General features: G+C 52.2%; 1 protein-coding gene across 1 annotated transcript; it reads left to right on the forward strand.

The window, feature by feature from the left end:
* The first annotated feature begins 9,069 nt into the window (after window positions 1-9,069).
* On the forward strand, window positions 9,070-10,869 carry CUNH11orf86 (chromosome unknown C11orf86 homolog). Its single transcript, XM_008063478.1, has 2 exons — window positions 9,070-9,398; window positions 10,741-10,869. Exons 1-2 carry the CDS (start codon window positions 9,123-9,125, stop codon window positions 10,837-10,839), a joined length of 375 nt encoding a protein of 124 aa, XP_008061669.1. The 5' UTR covers window positions 9,070-9,122; the 3' UTR covers window positions 10,840-10,869.
* The last annotated feature ends 8,476 nt before the right edge of the window (window positions 10,870-19,345 follow it).

Below are 19,345 nucleotides of genomic sequence, written 5' to 3' on the forward strand. Positions count from 1 at the left end.
GGTCTCGAACCCGCGGGCTCAGGCAATCCACTCACCTCAGCCTCCCAAAGGCGTGGGATTACAGGCTGAGCCACCGAGCCCGGCTTAAAACACAAATTTCTAAGCCCCAGCCCATGGCTCTCGTATATGTCAGCCACCAACACAGAGGTCTTCGAATCACCAGCAGAATACTGAGTAGTCCAGGCCACTTAAATCCATCTATTAAATTCTCCCCACCCAATGGTTTTAGTCGAATCACTGTGGAGACCCACTGAGAGGTCTAGAGAAATATTATCCCAACTTCCTGGATGATAAAAATCTTCCACAGCCAGGCTTGGTGGCTCAACCTGTAATCCCAGGCCTTTGGGAGTCTGAGGTGAGTGGATTGCCGGAGCCCGCGGGTTTGAGACCCGCCTGGGCAACAAGACCTCATCTCTACAATAAATCAAAAAATCAGCCAGGTGTGGTAGCGCATGCCTGTAATTCCGGCTACTCGGAAGGCTGAGGCTGAAGGATTGCCGGAGCCCAGCAGGTCGAGGCTGCTGTGGCCAGGAGCGGCCACTGCACTCCAGTCTGGGTGACAGAGTGAGACTCCAACTCAAAAAAAAAAAAATCTTCCAGAACTCTTTAAAAACAAACCCAAACACATTCCTGATCCCACACCCACCCTCATGGGTCATGATTCAGTAAATCTGGGATGAGGCCCAGAAATCTTTTTTTCTTTTTTTTGAGTTGGAATCTCACTCTGTTACCCAGGCTGGAGTGCAATGGCACACTCACCGCCATCCCAGCATCGACCTGCTGAGCTCTGACAACCTTCTGCGTCGGTCTTCCAAGTAGCTGGAACTACAGGGCACGCCACTACACCCAGCTAATTTTTAAATTTATTGTAGCGATGGGGTCTCACCAGTTTCCCAGACTGATCTCTAACCCCTGGACTCAGGCAATCCTCTTACCTCCACCTCCCAAAGTTCTGGGATTACAGGTATGAGCCACTACACCTGCCTCAGAGGTATTTATTTATTTATTTATTTATATTTATTTATTTGAGTTGGAGTCTCACTGTCGCCCAGACTGGAGTGCAGTGGCTGCTCCCGGCCACCGCAGCCTTGACCTGCTGGGCTCCAGCGATCCTTCCACCTCAGCCTTCCAAGTAGCTGGAACTACAGGCGTGTGCTACCACGCACGGCTAATTTTTTGATTTATTGTAGAGATGAGGTCTCACCAAGTTGCCCAGGCGGGTTTCGAACCCGTGGGCTCAGGCAATCCACTCACCTCAGTTTTTTTTTTATTTTAAACAAGACACAAGCTGATTTTTTTTTTCTGTGAAGATGCAGTCTTGCTACATTTCCTAGACTGGTTCTGACCCCCTGGGCTCCAGCAATCCTCCCGCCTCAACCTCCCAAAGTACTGGGATTATAGGTATGAGCCACCAGGCCAGGTTACCCAGTTGATTTTTTTTTTTTTTGAGTCGGAGTCTCAGTCTGTCACCCAAGCTGGAGTTCAGTGCCAACGTTCATGGCTGCCGCAGCCTCAACCTGCTAGGTTCAGGCAATCCTTCCTCCTCAGCCTTCCAAGTAGCTGGAACTACAGGCGTGCACTCCCATGCCCAGCTTATTTTTTTATTTATTGTATTTTGTTTGTTTATTTGTTTTTGAGTTGGAGTCTCACTCTGTCGCCCAGACTGGAGTGCAGTGGCCGCTTCCGGCCACCGCAGCTCGACCTGCTGGACTCCGGCGATCCTTCCCCCTCAGCCTTTCAAGTAGCCGGAATTACAGGCATGCGCTACCACACCCGGCTGATTTTTTGATTTCTTTTTTTTTGAGTTGGAGTCTCACTCTGTCGCTCAGGCTGTAGTGCAGTGGCATACTCATGGCCACCGCAGCCTCAACCTTCTAGGCTCAGGTGATCCTTCTGCCTCAGTCTTCCAAGTAGCCGGAACTACAGGCACACGCCACCACACCTGACTAATTTTTTTATTTATTGTAGAGATGAGGTCTCACCAAGTTGCCCGGGCTGGTCTCGAACCCGTGGACTCAGACAATCCTCTCGTCTTGGCCTCCCAAAGTGCTGGGATGACAGGCATGAGCCACTGCGCCCGGCACCCAGCTGACTCTTGAGATCTGGGACGCTTGGGAAACTAGAACTGAGATCCTAGGAGGTTGCAGCAGGTGAAGCCAGATAGATGGGTTGAGATCAGCCCTAGAGGGCTGGCCAGGAGTTTAGCCCTGGTTCATAGAGCACAGGGCAGCAGGACTCTGTTGGGACAGGAGTGATATCCAGGAGGTCTTTTCCAGGGAAACTTGCCAGACTTTTTCAATTCACAAGTTCAGGAGCTAAAAGCTATTATCATATCCGTGTCTTTTAGATTCTCAGTCTGGGAACCCCCTTGATGGAGTTTTCCTCTGTCAAGCTTAGGGGATGGGGTGGCCTGGGAGTCCACACTGAATTCACATTCCAGTTGGCAGGGCCATTCACCCTGTGATTGGATGTCTGGACACTTTCTAAAACCTACCTACAGGAAATGTATCTATCTATGCCTAACCCGTACTGGCCACCCTTCCTCATCCCAACACTTATCTGGGAAGCTAGCTCATTTTTCTTGGGTGCTGTTGAAATACGTCATCAGCCGGGCTCGGTGGCTCAGCCTGTAATCCCGTGCTTTGGGAGGCCAAGGTGAGTGGATTGCCTGAGCCCGCAGTTTCGAGACCCGCCTGGCCAACTTGGCGAGACCTCATCTCTACAATAAATAAAAAATTAGCTGGGCGTGGTAGCGCGCACCTGTAATTCCAGCTACTTGGAAAGCTGAGGCAGAAGGATCGCCGGAACCCAGCAGGTTGAGGCTGCGGTGGCCGGGAGCAGCCACTGCACTCCAGTCTGGGCGACAGAGTGAGACTCCGACTCAAAAAAAAAGAAATGGTACGTCATCCTCCTACCTCCCCATCCTCCTCCTGACCCAGGAACACAGTCAAAGCCTCAGAAATTCCAGTCCAAGCACGGTGGCTCACGCCTGTAATCCCAGCACTTTGGGAGGCCGAGGCAAGAGGATTGTCTGAGCCCAGGAGTTTGAGACCAGCCTGGGCAACTTGGTGAGACCCCATCTCCACAAAAAATCAAAAAATTAGCTGGGCATGGTGGTGCGTGCCTGTAGTTCCAGCTACTTGGAAGACTGAGGCGGTAGGATCACCTGAGCCCAGCAGGTTGAAGCTGTAGTGGCTGTGAACTTGCCACTGCATTCCAGCCTGGGCGACAGAGTGAATGAGACTCCAACTCAAAAAAAAAAAAAAATTGCCAGGCATGGTGGTGCACGCCTGTAGGTCCAGTTGCTTGGAAGGCTGGGGCGGAAGGATCGCTTGAGCCCAGCAGGTCGAGGCTGTGGTGGCTGTGAGTGTGCCACTGCACTCTAGCCTGGGCAACAGAGTGAGGCTCTGACTCAAAAAAAAAAGTCTCAGAATTTGCTGGTCTTAGTCGACGCCCCAATCCCCCTTCACTTGACCAGTTCCAGGCTGTTTTCTCTTTAACCTTTCCCACTGGGTGGTCCCATTCACTTCAGCAGTTTTAACTACTAAGCATGAGCTTCCACCCTCTTTAGCATATCAATCATTGTGAAAATCTATCAGACCTACTGTAAAAAAGCAAAAAGAGTGGGTTTTCTGTTTTTCTTTTTTTTGAGTTAGAGTCTCACGCTGTTGCCCAGACCGGAGGGCAGTGGCACACTCCCGGCCACCACAGCCTCAACCTGCTGCGCTTCAGCGATCCTTCCACCTCAGTCTTCCAAGTAGCCAGAACTACAGACGCGTGCTACCACGCCTGGCTAATTTTTTATTTTTTATTGTAGCAACGAGGTCTTGCCAAGTTGTCTGGGCTGAGGGCAAACCCACGGGCTCAGGCAATTTTACTCATCTCAGCCTCCCAAAGTGCTGGGATTACAAGCTAGGCCACGGAGCCTGGCCTATGCGTGGGTTTTCTTTTGCCCAGACCAGCTCTGGCATGTCCATCTCTTTCCCTTCTTCTTTCTCCAATAAACTTTGTTTTAAAACTTTGCTGGCAGCGGGGCTCGGTGGCTCAGCCTGTCATCCCGCGCCTTTGGGAGGCTGAGGTGAGTGGATTGCCTGAGCCTGCGGGTTCGAGACCCGCCTGGGCAACAAGACCTCATCTCTACAATAAATCAAAAAATCAGCTGGGCATGGTAGCGCATGCCTGTAATTCCGTCTACTCGGAAGACTGAGGTGGAAGGATTGCTGGAGCCCCGCAGGTCGAGGCTGCGGTGGCTGAGAGCGGGGGAAAAAAAAAAACTTTGCTGGCCACTCTAAAATTCGTTTTAGGGTTGAGTCAAACAATCCACGAGTTTTGTGTCACACCCTGCTTGGCATCAGAAGGACAGAGTTTGAAGCATTCAATTTCAGCTGGGTATGGTGGCTCATGCCTGTCATCCCAGCACTTTGGGAGGTGGAGACAAGAGGATTGCCTGAGTCCAGGGGTTCGAGACCAGCCTGGGGAAATTTGGCGAGACCCCCATCTCTACAATAAATCAAGAAAACTTAGCTGACATGGTGGCGTGCACCTGTAGTCCCAGCTACCTGGGAGCTGAGGCAGAAGGATTGCCTGAGCTCAGCAGGTCAAGGCTGCGGTGGCCAGGACCATGCCACTTACTCCAGCCTGGGAGACAGAGATTCCGACTCAAAATAAATAAATAAATAAAGCATTCAATTTCAAAACAGTGTGGTACTGTGCTAAGTGAATACCCAGCATGTATAAGAACCCAAGAAGGGGCCTCTTATACCATGCCAGGGGCCTTGGAGGGCTGAATGCCTGGGCTAAGTCGATAGATCAATAGATTGATAGATCAATAGACAGAAAGATAGATGCATATGCGAGGTGCGGTAGCTCACTCCTATAATCCCAGTACTTTGGGAGGCCAATGTAGGAGGATTGCTTGAATTCAGGAGCTCAAGACCAGCCAGAGCTACAGAGTGAGATCTTGTCTCTACAAAAAAACCTAAAAATGTAGCCGGGTGCTATGGCTCACGCCTATAATCCCAGCTCTTTGGGAGGCCAAGGTGAAAGAATTGCCTGATCCCATGGGTTTGAGACCAGCCTGGGCAACTTAGCAAGACCTCATTGAAAGACGGTGGCACGCAGTGAGACTCAACACCCGTTAAGGCCAAGAGATTTAATGGGATGAGGGCGGCGGCTACAGAACCTGAGGAACAGGCTGCAGCGTGGAGGCAGGGGGGTGGCAGGTTTTATAGAAATTTAAAGCGACCTGTCGGCTACCTATTGGTCGGCAGGTGAGGCATTTTGGGGATTGGCGGGGGCTTTTGCGGGCGTGGGAATGGCAGGCTTTGTTGTGGAAGAACCCGGAAAGCCTTGTCCGAGCCTCCATGTTAGTTTGTCCAGGCGCCTTCTTAGGCGGGAGGGCCATTTTAGGCGGGGGCCAGGTTTAGGCCTCTTTCCAGGAAAGGGAGGGAATGTGGCTCTACTTGTGGCTGGCGGTGGCCCTTCACTCATCTCTACAATAAATCAAAAAATTAGCCAGGCATGGTGGCGCATGCCTGTAGTTCCGGCTACTTGGAAGGCTGAAGTGGAAGGATCGCCTGAGCCCAGTAGATTGAGGCTGCAGTGGCCGTGAGCATGCCACTGCACTCCAGCCTGGGTGACAGAGTGAGACTCCAACTCAAAAAAAAGCAAATTTGACCCCCCCCCTTGCCCTAGCTCACTCTCACCCTCTCTTCCTCTTCCCCGTTCCACCATGGGTGTACACTGGCACCATGCTTTTGGACTTCCCAGCCTCTAGAACTGTGAGCCAAATAAATACACTTCTACTGTTTATAAACTACCCAGTGCCAAGCATTCTGTTACAGCAGCACAGAACAGACCAAGACACCAGGTGATGAAGGCAGGTAAGCAGTAGGGAAGGAAGGACAAGGGCACATGTTTTCTCCTTGTCCTCAGTGGATTTGGGGAATTGCTTTAAGACTGCACGCTTGGTAACTGGGTACTTGGCAGCTATGTGCTTGACGCAAGAGTGAGTGACTCATTCCAACACATCTCAAAAGTCTATGAGTCAGCAAGCTCTTCCTGGGCTCAGACTTTTGTGAGAGTGAAGATTTGAGTTGACTACGTGTGCGGAGGTGAGGGCACTGAAGATTGTGTAATGACCTTGTTGCTTTTTAACCAGGGTCAGGGTTGACCCGTGAGTTAAACATTAGGAGTGTGGTCAGGGTTGAAATAAAGAGGCCTGGGTGTAGATCAGAGTGAGCGTTTGGAACGGACTGGGGCAGAGGGTCAGGGGTCCTTTTTCTCTTTCTCTTCACACTGGCTCTGGCTCAGCTCCTATAAATGGGGGCCTGGCAGGTATTAAACTACCTTTCTCTCAAGGAAGATTCAGAAACTCTAAGCACAAGAAAAGAGGGCAAGGCCAGGGCCTCAGGAACCAAGGCTAAGGTGAGCCAAGGGTTGTAGCCAGCACTTCCCTGACAAGAGTGTCCTATGAAGCAGTTCAAACCCGGCGAAGGTAGAACACGTGGCCTCTGGTCCTGCCTCTGCTGCCGAGTCTGGGGCAGGAAAGCAGAGCGACTGAAGCATGGGCTTTAAAGCCAGGCTCACCAGGGTGGGGGTCCCGGCTCCACCACTGGCTGGGCATGTCCTCTGGCTAGATGCTTAATCTCCCTGAACCTCAGTCTTCTGATCTATAAAATGGGTTGACAATCCCTACCTCCTAGGACTATCATGAGGTTTAAATGAAATCCACAGAGGAATTAACATTAGAACCAGTAAAAATGCTTGAAAAACAGTGGTTAAAACAAAAAGGAGCACGGAAGAGATGTATGAAGTCCCCTCAGCCCTCAAATTCTACGATTCTCTGGAATCTACTGGCCCAGGCCCAGACTTTTTTCTCTTTCCCCTGTCTTGGGGGGAAAAAGTTGTTGCAGCAGCCTCTCCCTGAAAGGCATCCACACTCATAATTTCATTTTATTTTTATTTTTTTGACTCGGAGTCTCACTCTGTCACTCAGGGTGGAGTGCAGCAGAATATTCAAAGCCACCACAGCCTCGACCTGCTGGGCTCAGGGGATCCTTCCGCCTCAGCCTTCCAAGTAGCTGGAACCACAGGCATGCACCACCACGCCCAGATAATTTTTGTTTGATTTATTGTAGAGACGAGGTCGCACCAAGTTGCCCAGGCTGGTCTTGAACCCCCGGGCTCAGGCAATCCTCTTGTCTAGGCCTCCCAAAGTGCTGGGATTATAGACATGAGCCACTGCGCCCGGCCCATAATTTCATTTCATTTTTATTTTTTTACTTGGAGTCTCATTCTGTCACTCAGGGTGGGGTGCAGCAGAACGTTCAAGGCCACCGCAGCTTCGACCTGCTGGGCTCAGGTGATCCTTCTGCCTCAGCCTTCCATGTAGTTGGAGCCACAGGCGTGCACTACCACATCCCGCTAATTTTTTATTTATTGTAGAGACAAGATCTCGCCAAGTTGCCTGGGCTGTTCTTGAACACGAGGGCTCAGGCAATCCACTCACCTCAGCCTCCCAAAGTGCTGGGATTACAGGCTGAGTCACTGTACCCAGCCTCATTTTATTGTTTTTTTGAGTCAGTCTCCCTCTGTTGCCCAGGTTGGAGTGCAGTGGCACAGTCATGACTCACTGCAGCCTCCACCTCCTGGGCTCAAGCAATCCTCCTGCCTCAGCCTCCCAGGTAGCTGAGACTACTGGCACATGTCACCATGCCTGACTACTTTTTTATTTTTTGTAGAGATAAGGACTCACCAAGTTGCCCAGGCTGGTCTCGACCCCCTGGACTCAGGCAGTCCTTTCGCTTCTGCCTCCCAAAGGGCTGGGATTACAGGCGTCAGCCACCACACCCGGTTTGTTTCTTTCTTTTTAAAAAAAATTCTCAAATGTAGTAAAATAACCCTAACATAGAATGTACCGCCTCGGCCATTTTTTTAAGTGTACAGTTCAGTAGTGTTGCATACATTCACACTGTTGAGCAACCGATCTCCAGAATTATTTTTATCTTATAAAAGCTGAAAATCTGCAGCCATTAAACAAGACTCTTCTTTCCTCCCTCCTCCGGCCCCTGGCAATCACCAACCTACTCTCTGTCTGTACAAATTTGACTGTTCTGGATTGAAACTATACTCATTCTTTTTATTTTATTTTATTTTTAGGGATGGGGTCTTGCTATATTGCCCATGCTGAAGTGCAGTGGCACGATCATGGCTCACTGTAGCCTCCAACTCCTGGGCTCAAGTGATCCTCCCACCTCAGCCTCCCAAGTAGATAGGTCTACAGACACATGGCCAGCTAATTTTTTTTCCTCTTTTTTTTTTTTTTGTAAAGACATGGTCTTGCTCTGTTACCCAGGCTGGTCTTGAATTCCCAATCTCAAGCAATCCTCCTGCCTCAGCCTCCCAACGAGTTGGGATTACAGGCGTGAGTCAGTGCCCAGTTTTTTTTTTTGAGTTGGAGTCTCACTCCATCACCCAGGCTAGAGTGCAGTGGCACGCTCATAGCCACTGCAGCCTCGACCTGCTGGGTTCCGGCGATCCTTCCGCCTCAGCCTTCCAAGTAGCTGGAACTACAGGCACACACTACCACATCTGGCTAATTTTTTTTTTTTATTGTAGCGATGAGGTCTTACCAAGTTGCCCAGGCTCTTCTCGAACCCATGGGCTCAGGCAATCCTCCCACCTTGGCCTCCCAAAGTGCTGGAATTACAGGTTTGAGCCACCACGTCCAGCCAGCTATACTGATTCTTAAAACCTATCTCTATTTTGCTGCCATGTTTTTGTGTACAGTGTCAATGGAGCCACAGGAGTTCAGAGGTGGTCAAATTCTTCAGGAATGGAGTGGTCGTCAGGGAAGGCTGCCTGGAGGAGGAGGAAAAGGCAATATGATTCAGTCTCTTGGCCTAGACTCCTTGCCCCAAAAGGTGGGAAGGCAATGGTGAGGTGACTCAGGGATGCTTGGCCCTGTGGCCTGCCCTTTGATTTATGACAACAGTCTTAGTTGCACCAACCTTTGCACCCAGGTGATCTCTTCTCAGAAGGGTGGAGGCGCCAGGCCATCTCAGAGGGCCTGTGGCTTGCCAAGTGGCCAGAGCAGTCCTGAGCCTGCTGTCTCCAGGACCATGGGAACAGGACTTCGAAGCCAGTCCTTGCGAGAGCCCCGACCCTCCTATGGAAAGCTTCAGGAGCCGTGGGGGAGGCCTCTGGAGGGCCGACTCCGCCGGGCACTGAGCCTCAGACAAGGGCGTGAGAAGTCCAGGTCCCAGGGCCTCGACAGAGGCACAGAAGGGCTGGATGCCCCTGCTCAGGAGAGGATTCCTGAGAGCCTTGGGGACAAAGAGCAGCTGATCCAAGCCCAGCGAGAAGGTAGCCTGCGGTGGCTGAGACAGTACCAACAGGTATGGCTGAGGGCTGAGGTTAGAGAGATGCCACAGAACGGGACCAGGACTCCAGGGAGATGAAACCAGGCTAGCAAATATTTCAAAGTAGCACCATATGGGGCCATGCTTGACCAAGATGACAGCAGAACTCTCTGGAGATGAGGTTGGAGAGAGAAATATCAAAGAGCCATATTTCAGAGTATCTTGAAACCGTTTGGGATTTATTCCACAGGCACTCGGGAGTCACTAAAGGTTTTAGAGCAGGAGAGTGATATGGTTAGAGCCATTTTAAGATGATTAACCTGAGCTGGACACGGTGGCACACGCCTGTCATCCCAGCACTTTGGGAGGTGGGAGCTAGAGGATTGCCCGAGCCCAGGGGTTCGAGACCCGCCTGGGCAACTTGGCAAGACCTCATCTCTACAATAAATTAAAAAATTAGGCCGGGCGTGGTGGCTCAAGCCTGTCATCCCAGCACTTTGGATGCCTAAGGCAAGAGAATTGCCTGAGTCCAGGGGTTCGATACCAGCCTGGACAACTCGGTGAGACCTCGTCTCTATAATAAATCAAAATAATTAGCCGGGTCTGGTGGTGCATGCCTGTAGTTCCAGCTACTACTTCGAAGGCTGAGGTGGAAAGATCACCTGAGTCCAGCAGGTCAAGGCTGCGGTGGCCACTGCATTCCAGCTTGGGTGACAGAGTAAGACTCTGACTCGAAAAAAAAAGGTCGGGTGCGGTCACTCAGCCTATAATCCCAGCACTTTGGGAGGCCAAGGCAAGAGGATTGCCTGAGCCCAGAGGTTTGAGACCAGCCTGGGCAATTTGATGAGACCTCATCTCTACAATAAATCACAAAAACTAACTGGGTGTGGTGGCGTGCAACTGTAGTTCCAGTTACTTGGAAGGCTGAGGCAGAAGGATCACCTAAGCCCAGCAGGTTGAGGCTGCAGTGGCCAGGAGCATGCACTGCACTCCAGCCTGGGAGACAGAGTGAGACTTTGAACACACACACACACACACCCCACACACACACACACACACACACACACACACTGATTAATCTGCAGTATGTCAGGCGGGCGAATGGAGCTGGAGGCAAGGAAATCGCCAGTACGACATCTTGAGAGTGACATCTTGTGCACTCCTTACACCGGGGAGAAGGGAAGATCCGGCCCCCCGCCTGGGCCGGGGCTGCGGGCTCCCAGCCCCTGCCCCCTTCCTCCGAGAGAAAGGGTCGCTTATGCTCAGTGCTTCTCTCCCTGGGGTCTACCCCCACCTCGTGGCTGTGGGTGGAACAACACCTGAAGCCCACCACTCAGGTGGGACCTGGACCCTCACCTCCCCCACCTCTGTCTTCCAGCAGGTAAGGAGGAGGTGGAAGAGCTTTGTCGCCAGCATCCCCAGTGTGACCCTGAGTCGGCTGGCCACTCCAGAGCCCCCACTGGGCACCGCCGGCTAAAGATGCTGGAAGTGACAGTGGCCCTCCTGCCGCGGCCGGACAGGACTGCCACGTCTGCTGACCCACCTCGTCGTGGCGCTTCCGGACTGTGGATGGAGTGGCCTTCCTTATGTGGCCCTCTGAGATCTCTGCCACCAGCTCACTCGAGTCCCCGTGTGGCATCCCTTCTGACTCTCCCACCCCGAGGCTAGTTCTCAACAAAGAAACCGACACAGCTGAAAAGTAGGGGGCTTGGCTCTCTGTCCTCTGGGCTTTGGGACCCCCTGACTACAATATGTATGAGGGTCTTAGAAGCATGCCCAGAAGTGGGGATGTCGACACCCCGGACCCGCACAAGACCAGCCATCAACTTTCAGGACGGAGCTTGGTGACGCCAGACTCTTGGACATTGTCCAGTTGCTGCGACATGAACCACCTGTCCTTGACTGCAGCTGATGGTGGCAGGGCACAGGTACCCCACATGATGGCAAGCCCCTTGGGCAAGGACCACATCTGGGCAGTCCTCACGGATGGATGGAAAGGACCAGAACTTTGAACCTCGCAGTATCCCAATGAATGAAGCAGGAGAAGTCTTCCTTCTCCGTGTGACAGAAGGGGAAACTGAGGCTCAGAGTGTAACCCAGTATTCAACCTTAACATGTATTTAAAGCTTCTCCCCCCCTTTAAGCCTTGAAAGATGTTTTAGAAACTCCTTTTCTCCCTTTGTCTTCCAGATGCTCTCTTGCACTTTGCATGCTTCTCTGACCATATTTTCGCTTAGAAATCCCAGGGGCTCATCATAAAACAGCATGACGGCAGGACCCTCCTGCTTGGGGGGAGTCGTGAGACGTTTGATCCATAACCTGACCGCAGCTGAGCTAATATCAGCCAGACCCCCCAGGAGGACCACCGCTCAAAATAAACCATCAAGACACACCCGTGTCATGTCTGCATGTTTCCCATACCAAATTTCCCTCTTTAAACCCTTGCACTCAGCCTAAAAAAGCTGACACGATTTCTTTGAGGCATGAGCCTGGCCATTTCCCCATCCACCTGCTTTTGGAATAAAATCACCTTCCTTTCACTACATCTTGTGTTTGGTTTTTTGGGGGGTACAAGTGACAAGTAGCTGAGCTTGTGTCAATTATAAAAGGGAGGAGGTGGGTGTGGTGGCTCATGCCTGTAATCCTAGCACTTTGGGAGGCTGAGTGAGGCGAAAGGATTGCTTGAACCAGGAGTTCAAGATCAGCCTAGACAACATAGAGAGACCTCATCTCTACAAAAAGAAAAAAAAATTAGCCACGTGCAGTGGCGTGCACCCATAGTCCCAGCTACTCAATAGACTGCGGTGGAAGGATCACCTGAGCCCAGAATGTCGAGGCTGCTGTGAGCCATAATTGCACCATCGCCCTCCAGCCTGGGCAACACAGCTCTAGCCCTCTCTACCTCCCTGCACCCAATGCCCAACTGTGGGCCAAACAAGCTTCCCCAACCCCCGAGAAGAAGGTTGAGCCCAGAGCATCCCAGAATGGTGAGGCAGGGCTACCGGGGACGGGTCCCTACAGGTCCCCTAGGAAGCTGGACTTTTCCTGCCACTTCTTTTGACCTTTCTCCTCAGAGGGATTGTGCTGTGTTGACCTCAAGACCAGCTTCAAAAGACTCGGAGCTTTGTGCTCATTCTTCTGAGGCAGGGGTCATGCTGAGGCTCAGAGAGGGTAAGTGTCTCGCCAAGGGTCACACAGAGGGATGGTCTGATACCAAGGGGCCTGAGTCATTTGAGAGACATTGGCACTTCTTGCAGGGCTCCTGGGGCTCTCCAGGCTCAAGTTGGTTCAAGGTCAAAGATGAAGGAGGTATTGGGGGTGGTGGCTCACACTTGTAATCCCAGCACTTTGGGAGGCCGAGGCGGGAGGATCACTTGAGCCCAGGAGTTCGAGACCAACCTGGGCAACATAGAGAGATCTCGTCTCTACAAAAAAAAAAAAAAAAAATAGCTGGGCATGCTGGCGTGTGCCTGTAAGTCTCAGCTACTCAGGAGGCTGAGACAGAAGGATTGCCTGAGCCTAGAAGGTCAAGGCTAGGGGTGAGCCATGATTATGCGCCACTGCATTCCAGCCTGGGTGACAGAGTGAGGTACGAGTACCATACTGAGTCAAGCAAGCCTGCATCTGGGGTTAGGTTCAAACCCAGTGAGCAGAGTAGGCGGAAGGCAGGTGACACCCAGCCAGCCATGAGGAGATCCCGCAGAGGACAGGCCACCTCACAGACCTTCCCAGCATTGTGGACATGTGGGAGGGGCCATGGCACCCATGGAGACCTTCCAGTGTTGGTGGGCGACACGGACCACGCAGAGAGACGGCCTCTGCCAGGGCAAAAACCATGGGCTCCCTGAGTTTATCCACCTTCAGGCCAGTGGGTGCCCAATGGTCATATTAAGACTTCCTGGTTGAGTCTGTTTCACACATTCTTGTTCTGTTTCAGCTGCCCACAGCAGGCAGAGCCACTCAGTCCTATCTCATGCCACGGGAGTTTCAGGAACCCCTCGTAGAATCTCACGGCCAGGAGCCACGGGGCCCAAGAACCTTCAGTCCCACCCACTGAGCTCCACTCTTTTCTGTTCAAAAATCCTGCCTCGCCGGGCTCGGTGGCTCGGCCTGTAATCCCGTGCCTTTGGGAGGCTGAAGTGAGTGAATTGCCTGAGCCCACGGGTTCGAGACCCACCTGCAGCGAGACCTCATCTCTACAATAAATCAAAAAATCAGCCGGGCGTGGCAGCGCACGCCTGTAGTTCCAGCTACTCGGAAGGCTGAGGAGGAAGGATCGCCGGAGCCCAGCAGGTTGAGGCCGTGGTGGCCGGGAGCAGCCGCTGCACTCCAGTCTGGGCGACAGAGTGAGACTCCAACTCAAAAAAACAAAAACAAAAACAAAACAAAACAAAATCCTGCCTCAGCCTCTCCTTGCATGTTTCCAGGACTGGAGAGCTCACTATTTATCAAGATCTAATCTTCCAATATGACCTCTGCCCTCACGGGGCTCAGTGCAGCTGGGAAGCAGACAGATAGACAGATGAAGTAAGTGCTCACAGAGGCAGCGTGGTGAGGGCAATTAAATGGAGGCCCTGATTCCTAGGCCAGGCGCGGTGGTTCATGCCTGTAATCCCAGCACTTTGGGAGGCAGAGGCGAGAGGATTGCCTGAATCCAGGGGTTCAAGACCAGCCTGGGCGACTTGGCAAGACCTCATCTCTACAATAAATAAAAAAGTAGCCGAGCACGGTGACACGTGTCTGTAGTTCCAGTTACTTGGAAGGCTGAGGCGGGAGGATAGCCTGAGCCCAGCAGGTCGAGGTGATGGTGGCCATGAGCATGCCCCTGGGTGATCCAGTAAGACTGGTGACTCAATAATAATAATAATAATAATTAATAAAAATAATTTTAAAAGTAAATAAATGGAGGCCCCCATTCCTAAACCGGTGTAACATTCTGGGCTTGGCCAGGCATTTTCCTAGCTTCCAATAAACTTCCTGTAAAGATAGAGGCTGGGAGCGGGTGGAGAAAAACATCTTGCTGGAAAATGGGGACACTCAGCTGTGCTAATGGGGAAAGCAATGAGGCGAGCAGGGAATGCTGTGTCCTCTCAGAACAAAGACATGGAATCAGGCTGGAAGAGTCCTTGGAGTCCAACAAATCCAGCCCCTCTCTCTCTCTCTCTCTCTCTCTCTGTTTTTCTTTTTCGTTGGGGATCTCACTCTGTCATCCAGGCTGTGGCACGATCACGGCTCACCACAGCCTCGACCTCCTGGGCTCAGGGGATCCTTCTGCCTCAGCCTTCCAAGTAGCTGGGACTACAGGTGCACACCACCTCCCCGGCTAATTTTTGTTTTTATTTTTGTAGGGATGAGGTCTCACTACGTTGCCTAGACTGGTCTCAAATTTCTGGGCTCAAGCAATCCTTCCACCTCCGTCTCCCAGAGTGCTGAGATTACAGGCATGAGCCACTGTGTTTGGCCAGCCTGTTTATTTCACAGGTGAGGAAACTGCGGCTCCCACAGCAAACCAGAGGTAAAAATGAGGGTCCCGTCTTCAGAGCTCCTGCTTCCCAACCCAGAACTCTATTCCTGAACTGGGTGTCCAAAGCCTCTTTCCTTGGAAGGCACCAAACTCAGTGTCCAGCCTGTAGGGAGAGCCATGGAAGGGGCCAGACCTGGGTGGCAAACCTGAGGTCCAAGCTCTCACCCTGCAACTAACTCTCTGAGTGACCTTGGGCCGATCACCACCCTCCTCCGTTCTTGATTTTCTCCTCTGTGAAATGGGGGTGGTGATCTCTGTGTCTCCCTTGGGCTGAAGGTCAGATGAGATGCTGAGTGTGCAAACGGTTTGCAAACTGTGGAGGGCTGTGTCCTGAGAGACAATACCATTATCCTCCCTCCTCATCATCTTCTTCAACAAACTAAAGAGCAAAGTGTGTAAAAGCTCTGTGGCCAAACTACCTGAGTTCGAATCCTGGCTCTGCCACTTGCCGGCTGGGTGACGCCAGGCAAATCGCTTAACTTCTCTGTGCCTCAGTTTGCTTGTCCCTCCTCACAGGGCTGTTGTATTACCTGAGTTAATCATGCAAACACTCAGACCAGTTAGCCCCTGGTTTTCAGGAACCAGTTTCAGAATGTTCCCCCGTTTGACCTTGGGCAGGTCCCCTCGCTGGGTCTCAGCTGCTTCCTCTGGAAAATGGGGTTGTTAATAATAGCACCTGGCTGGAGGTGTCCTGGAGGGTGAGCTGGGCCAAGGCACACACTGTGCTGAGGCCAGAGCCAGCCCACAGACACGCTGGCTCAACAAACGCCTCCGAAACCTGACATTCGGAGCCCAGCGTGTCCTCAGCTCACCTTGGCCGGGCCTGGCCTTGGCAGGGCCGTGGGAGGCAAGGAGGGACCATCAGAATCCGGGAAAGTGGACCCGGCCGCAGACCAGATGGCCATCCTGGGGCCTCCCAAGAGGTGGTCTCTGCCTTACTGCCTGCATGGGCACAGGCGTGGGAGGGAAGCACTGTCTTCCCACCCCACCCCACTGTGGCTGCCACTGAGTCCTCCCTTCCTCTCTCCCCAGCCAAGCCATGTCTCCCTTCTCTCACCTCGAGACACAAGTCAACTCAACCAGCACTTGGCAAAGCTTACCCAGAGCCAGGCTAGGGCAAGGACTTGGGAGGTGAGACACAATCACCTTCCCGAAGTCCGCCGGGGTCCGGGTGCAGATGTACCCAGAGCAGGGCAAGGGTAGCTCTTGGAGGGTGGGTAGCTGAGAAGGCTTCCTGAGGAAGGACTGCAGGGCTGAGCGTGGGTTCCCCCCAATGGAAGAGTCAGGGAGGGCATGTCAAGTGGAGGAACCGCATGTGCAAAGGCATTGAGCCGGGCGTGAGCCACGCCTGTCATCTCAGCACTTTGGGAGATGGAGGTATGACCACCACCAGGCTCTCGGGGGCCACTAAAGATTTTAGAACAGGAGAACAATATAGTTAGAGCCATTTAAAGATGATTAACCTGCGCTGGGCGTGGTGACACACGCCTGTCATCCCAGCACTTTGGGAAGCAGATGCGAGAGGATTGCCTGAGACCAGAGGTTCAAGACCAGCCTGGGTAACTTGGCAAGACCTTGCCTCTACGATAAATCAAAAAGTTAGCTGGGCATGGTGGCGCACACCTGTGGTTCCAGCTACTTGGAAGGCTGAGGTGGAAGGATCGCCTGAGCCCAGCAGGTCAAGGTTGGCTGTGGTGGCCGTGAGTGTGCCACTGCACTCCAGTTTGGGCGACAGAATGAGACTCCGACTCAAAAAAAAAAAAAAGAAAGAAAAGGCATGGAGACGTGAAACAGCCGGATTGTTGGAAGAACAAGGCATAACTCAGGTCTGCTGGGGGGAAAGTGGAACTGGGGGAGGGGATGACAGAGACATTGACAAGGGACAGGGCTCAAGGACCAGGAAGGCAAGGACAAGAGTTTTAGCTTCACTATGTTGCCTAGACTGGTCTCAAACTTCTGGACTCAAGCAATCCTCCCACCTCAGCCTCCCAGAGTGCTGAGATTACAGGCATGAGCCATCGCATTTGGCTAGCCTGTTTATTTCACAGGTAAGGAAACTGAGGTTCCCACAGCAAACCAGGGGCAAAGGTGGGAGTCCCACCTTTAGAGCTCCTGTCTCCCAGCCCAGAACTCTACTCCTGTACTGGGTGTCCAAAGCCTCTTTCCTTGGAAGGCACCAAACTCAGTGTCCAGCCAGTCAGGAGAGCCATAGGAAGGGCCAGGGCTTGGTGGCTGAGGTCCAAGCCCCCACCTTGCAACTAACTCGCTGAGTGACCTTGGGCAGATCACCACCCTCCTCTGGTCTTAATTTTCTCCTCTGTGAAATGGGGGTGGTGATCTCTGTGTCTCCCTTGAGCTGAAGGTCAAATGAGACGCTGAATGTGCAAATTGGTTGCAAACTGTGGCAGACTTTGTCTTGAGAGGCAATTCCATTATCCTCCCTCCTTGTCACCTTCTTCATCAAGCTAGAGAGCAAAGTGTGTAAAAACTCTGTGGCCAAACTATCTGAGTTCGAGGAGTACCAGGGAGCCATTGCAGGGCGATGGCTCGCTAGAGGAAAGAGAGACACCCTCTGGCCTGCAGCACGGAGGACAGGTGGGAGCCCACTGGGAGCAGTGCGGACAGTGTTCCCAGTTTACAGATGAGGGCTTGAGGCCCAGAGGGAGGGACGGGCTTGATGGGGCCACACACAGCGAGGTGACTTGAAGCTGAGTGCATGAGCCCCACACCCCACCTGGCTTGCCAGGCCTCGCTACCCAGCGTGTGCCTTGGCACAGCCTTATCGCCTGTCTTGTTTCCCTCTGCCTGGATTCCACCTCCCCAAGCAGCAGCTCCCAGGCTTCAGCCTTGCCGGCGAGAGGGGTCAGTGGGTCAGGTGCCCAGGAAGCTGGCTGTAGGCCTGGGCCCCTGATTCTGTCCCGGCAAGCAGAGGAAGTGCCTGGTGGCGACTTCCTCAACCTTTCCCTGCGTCTGTCCTCACTCCCACGCTGGAGCTAAATCTCCCTCCTGTCCATCTTTGCTCACACAGTTGCTGCCTCCTGGAAACACAGGCACCAGCAGACAACTGCTAGTTGGTGGGATTGTGTTAAATGTCTGCAGACTAGAGACAGCTGGAAGGATGGTATTCAAAACTGTCCCTGACATCCACCACTCCACCCTCCCCCAGAAGAATGGGCCCAGAGCCTGGGGCAAACATTCCAGAAGCGGTGAAGTGAACTGGAGCTCACTAGAGTCTGGGGAGTCCCTGGGAGGGGATACCATCCCATCCTTGGCAGGACGTTCTTTTTTTGAGTCAGAGTCTCACTCTATCGCCTAGGCCGGATGGAAAGTGGCATGGTCATGGCTACAGCTGCCTCGACCTGCTGGGCTCAGGTGATCCTTCCACCTCAGCCTTCCAAGTACCTGGAACTGCAGGCATGTACCACCATACCCGGCCTAATTTTTTGATTTATTGTAGAGACGAGGTCTCACCAAGTTGCCCAAGCTGGTCTTGAATCCCTGGGCTCAGGCAATCCTCTTGCCTCCGCCTCCCAAATTGCTGGGATTATAGGCGTGAGCCACCATGCCTGACCTAAAACAGTTTTTTAACTCATCCATTTGATGCCTTTTAGTGCTTTTTTCTTTTTTTCACCTCTTCCACATCGGCAAAATGTTTCCTTCTGCAGACTTTTTTATCCTGGGAAACAAAGAAAAGTTGCTCAGGGTGAGATCAGGTGAAGGGTGGGGACCAGGAGGTCATGCTGTTTTTGGTCGAAAACTGCAGAACACAGAGCGGTGTGGGCAGGTGCGGGTCAGCCTGGAAGAACCAGTCACATGTTTGCCACAATTCGAGATGTTTCTTCCACAAGTTGTCTCTCACAATGCTAGCTGGTACATTGATGCCCAAGCCCAACACTTACCTAGCTGGGGAAGCCTGTTCTCCCATACCTGGTATCTTTTCTGAGTCTCATTTTATTTTTCCTGGAAAGTGAAAGGATTTTTTAGGTACAGATCAACTAAGAGGAAACTCAATTGACACTAGCTTGAGGGAAAAGAGAATTTATTGACTCCCATCACTGAAAAGTCCAGACCCAGGGCTAGCTTCAGGTCTAGCTTGAGCAGAGGGTCAAAGCCATCCCTAGGATCTGTGTTCTCTCCTGTGGAGTTACAGAGTATGAAAGTATCCACCAAGACAGTTACGAATTAAGAAAAGCAGCCTTATTAAGAAGATATGTTGTGAAGGGTACAACAGACAGGACAGCAATAAAAATGTCTGTCACCTCCAGCAAAGAAATGATGGCCTGAGGTTCTTTCCAATGGATTCTGGCCTTCTTTTTGGATAGGGTGAGTTTTAGGATTTCCATCATGCATTTGGGTTCAGGCCACGCAGATGAGGTCATTCTTTTTTTTATTTTTATTTTTTGAGTTGGAGTCTCATTCGGTCACCCAGACTGGAGTGCAGTGGCCGCTCCCGGCCACC

The sequence above is a fragment of the Carlito syrichta genome, unplaced genomic scaffold (genome assembly GCF_000164805.1).
Source record: "Carlito syrichta isolate Samal-C Ts95f unplaced genomic scaffold, Tarsius_syrichta-2.0.1 Scaffold306867, whole genome shotgun sequence".
Taxonomy (NCBI): Eukaryota; Metazoa; Chordata; class Mammalia; order Primates; family Tarsiidae; genus Carlito; species Carlito syrichta.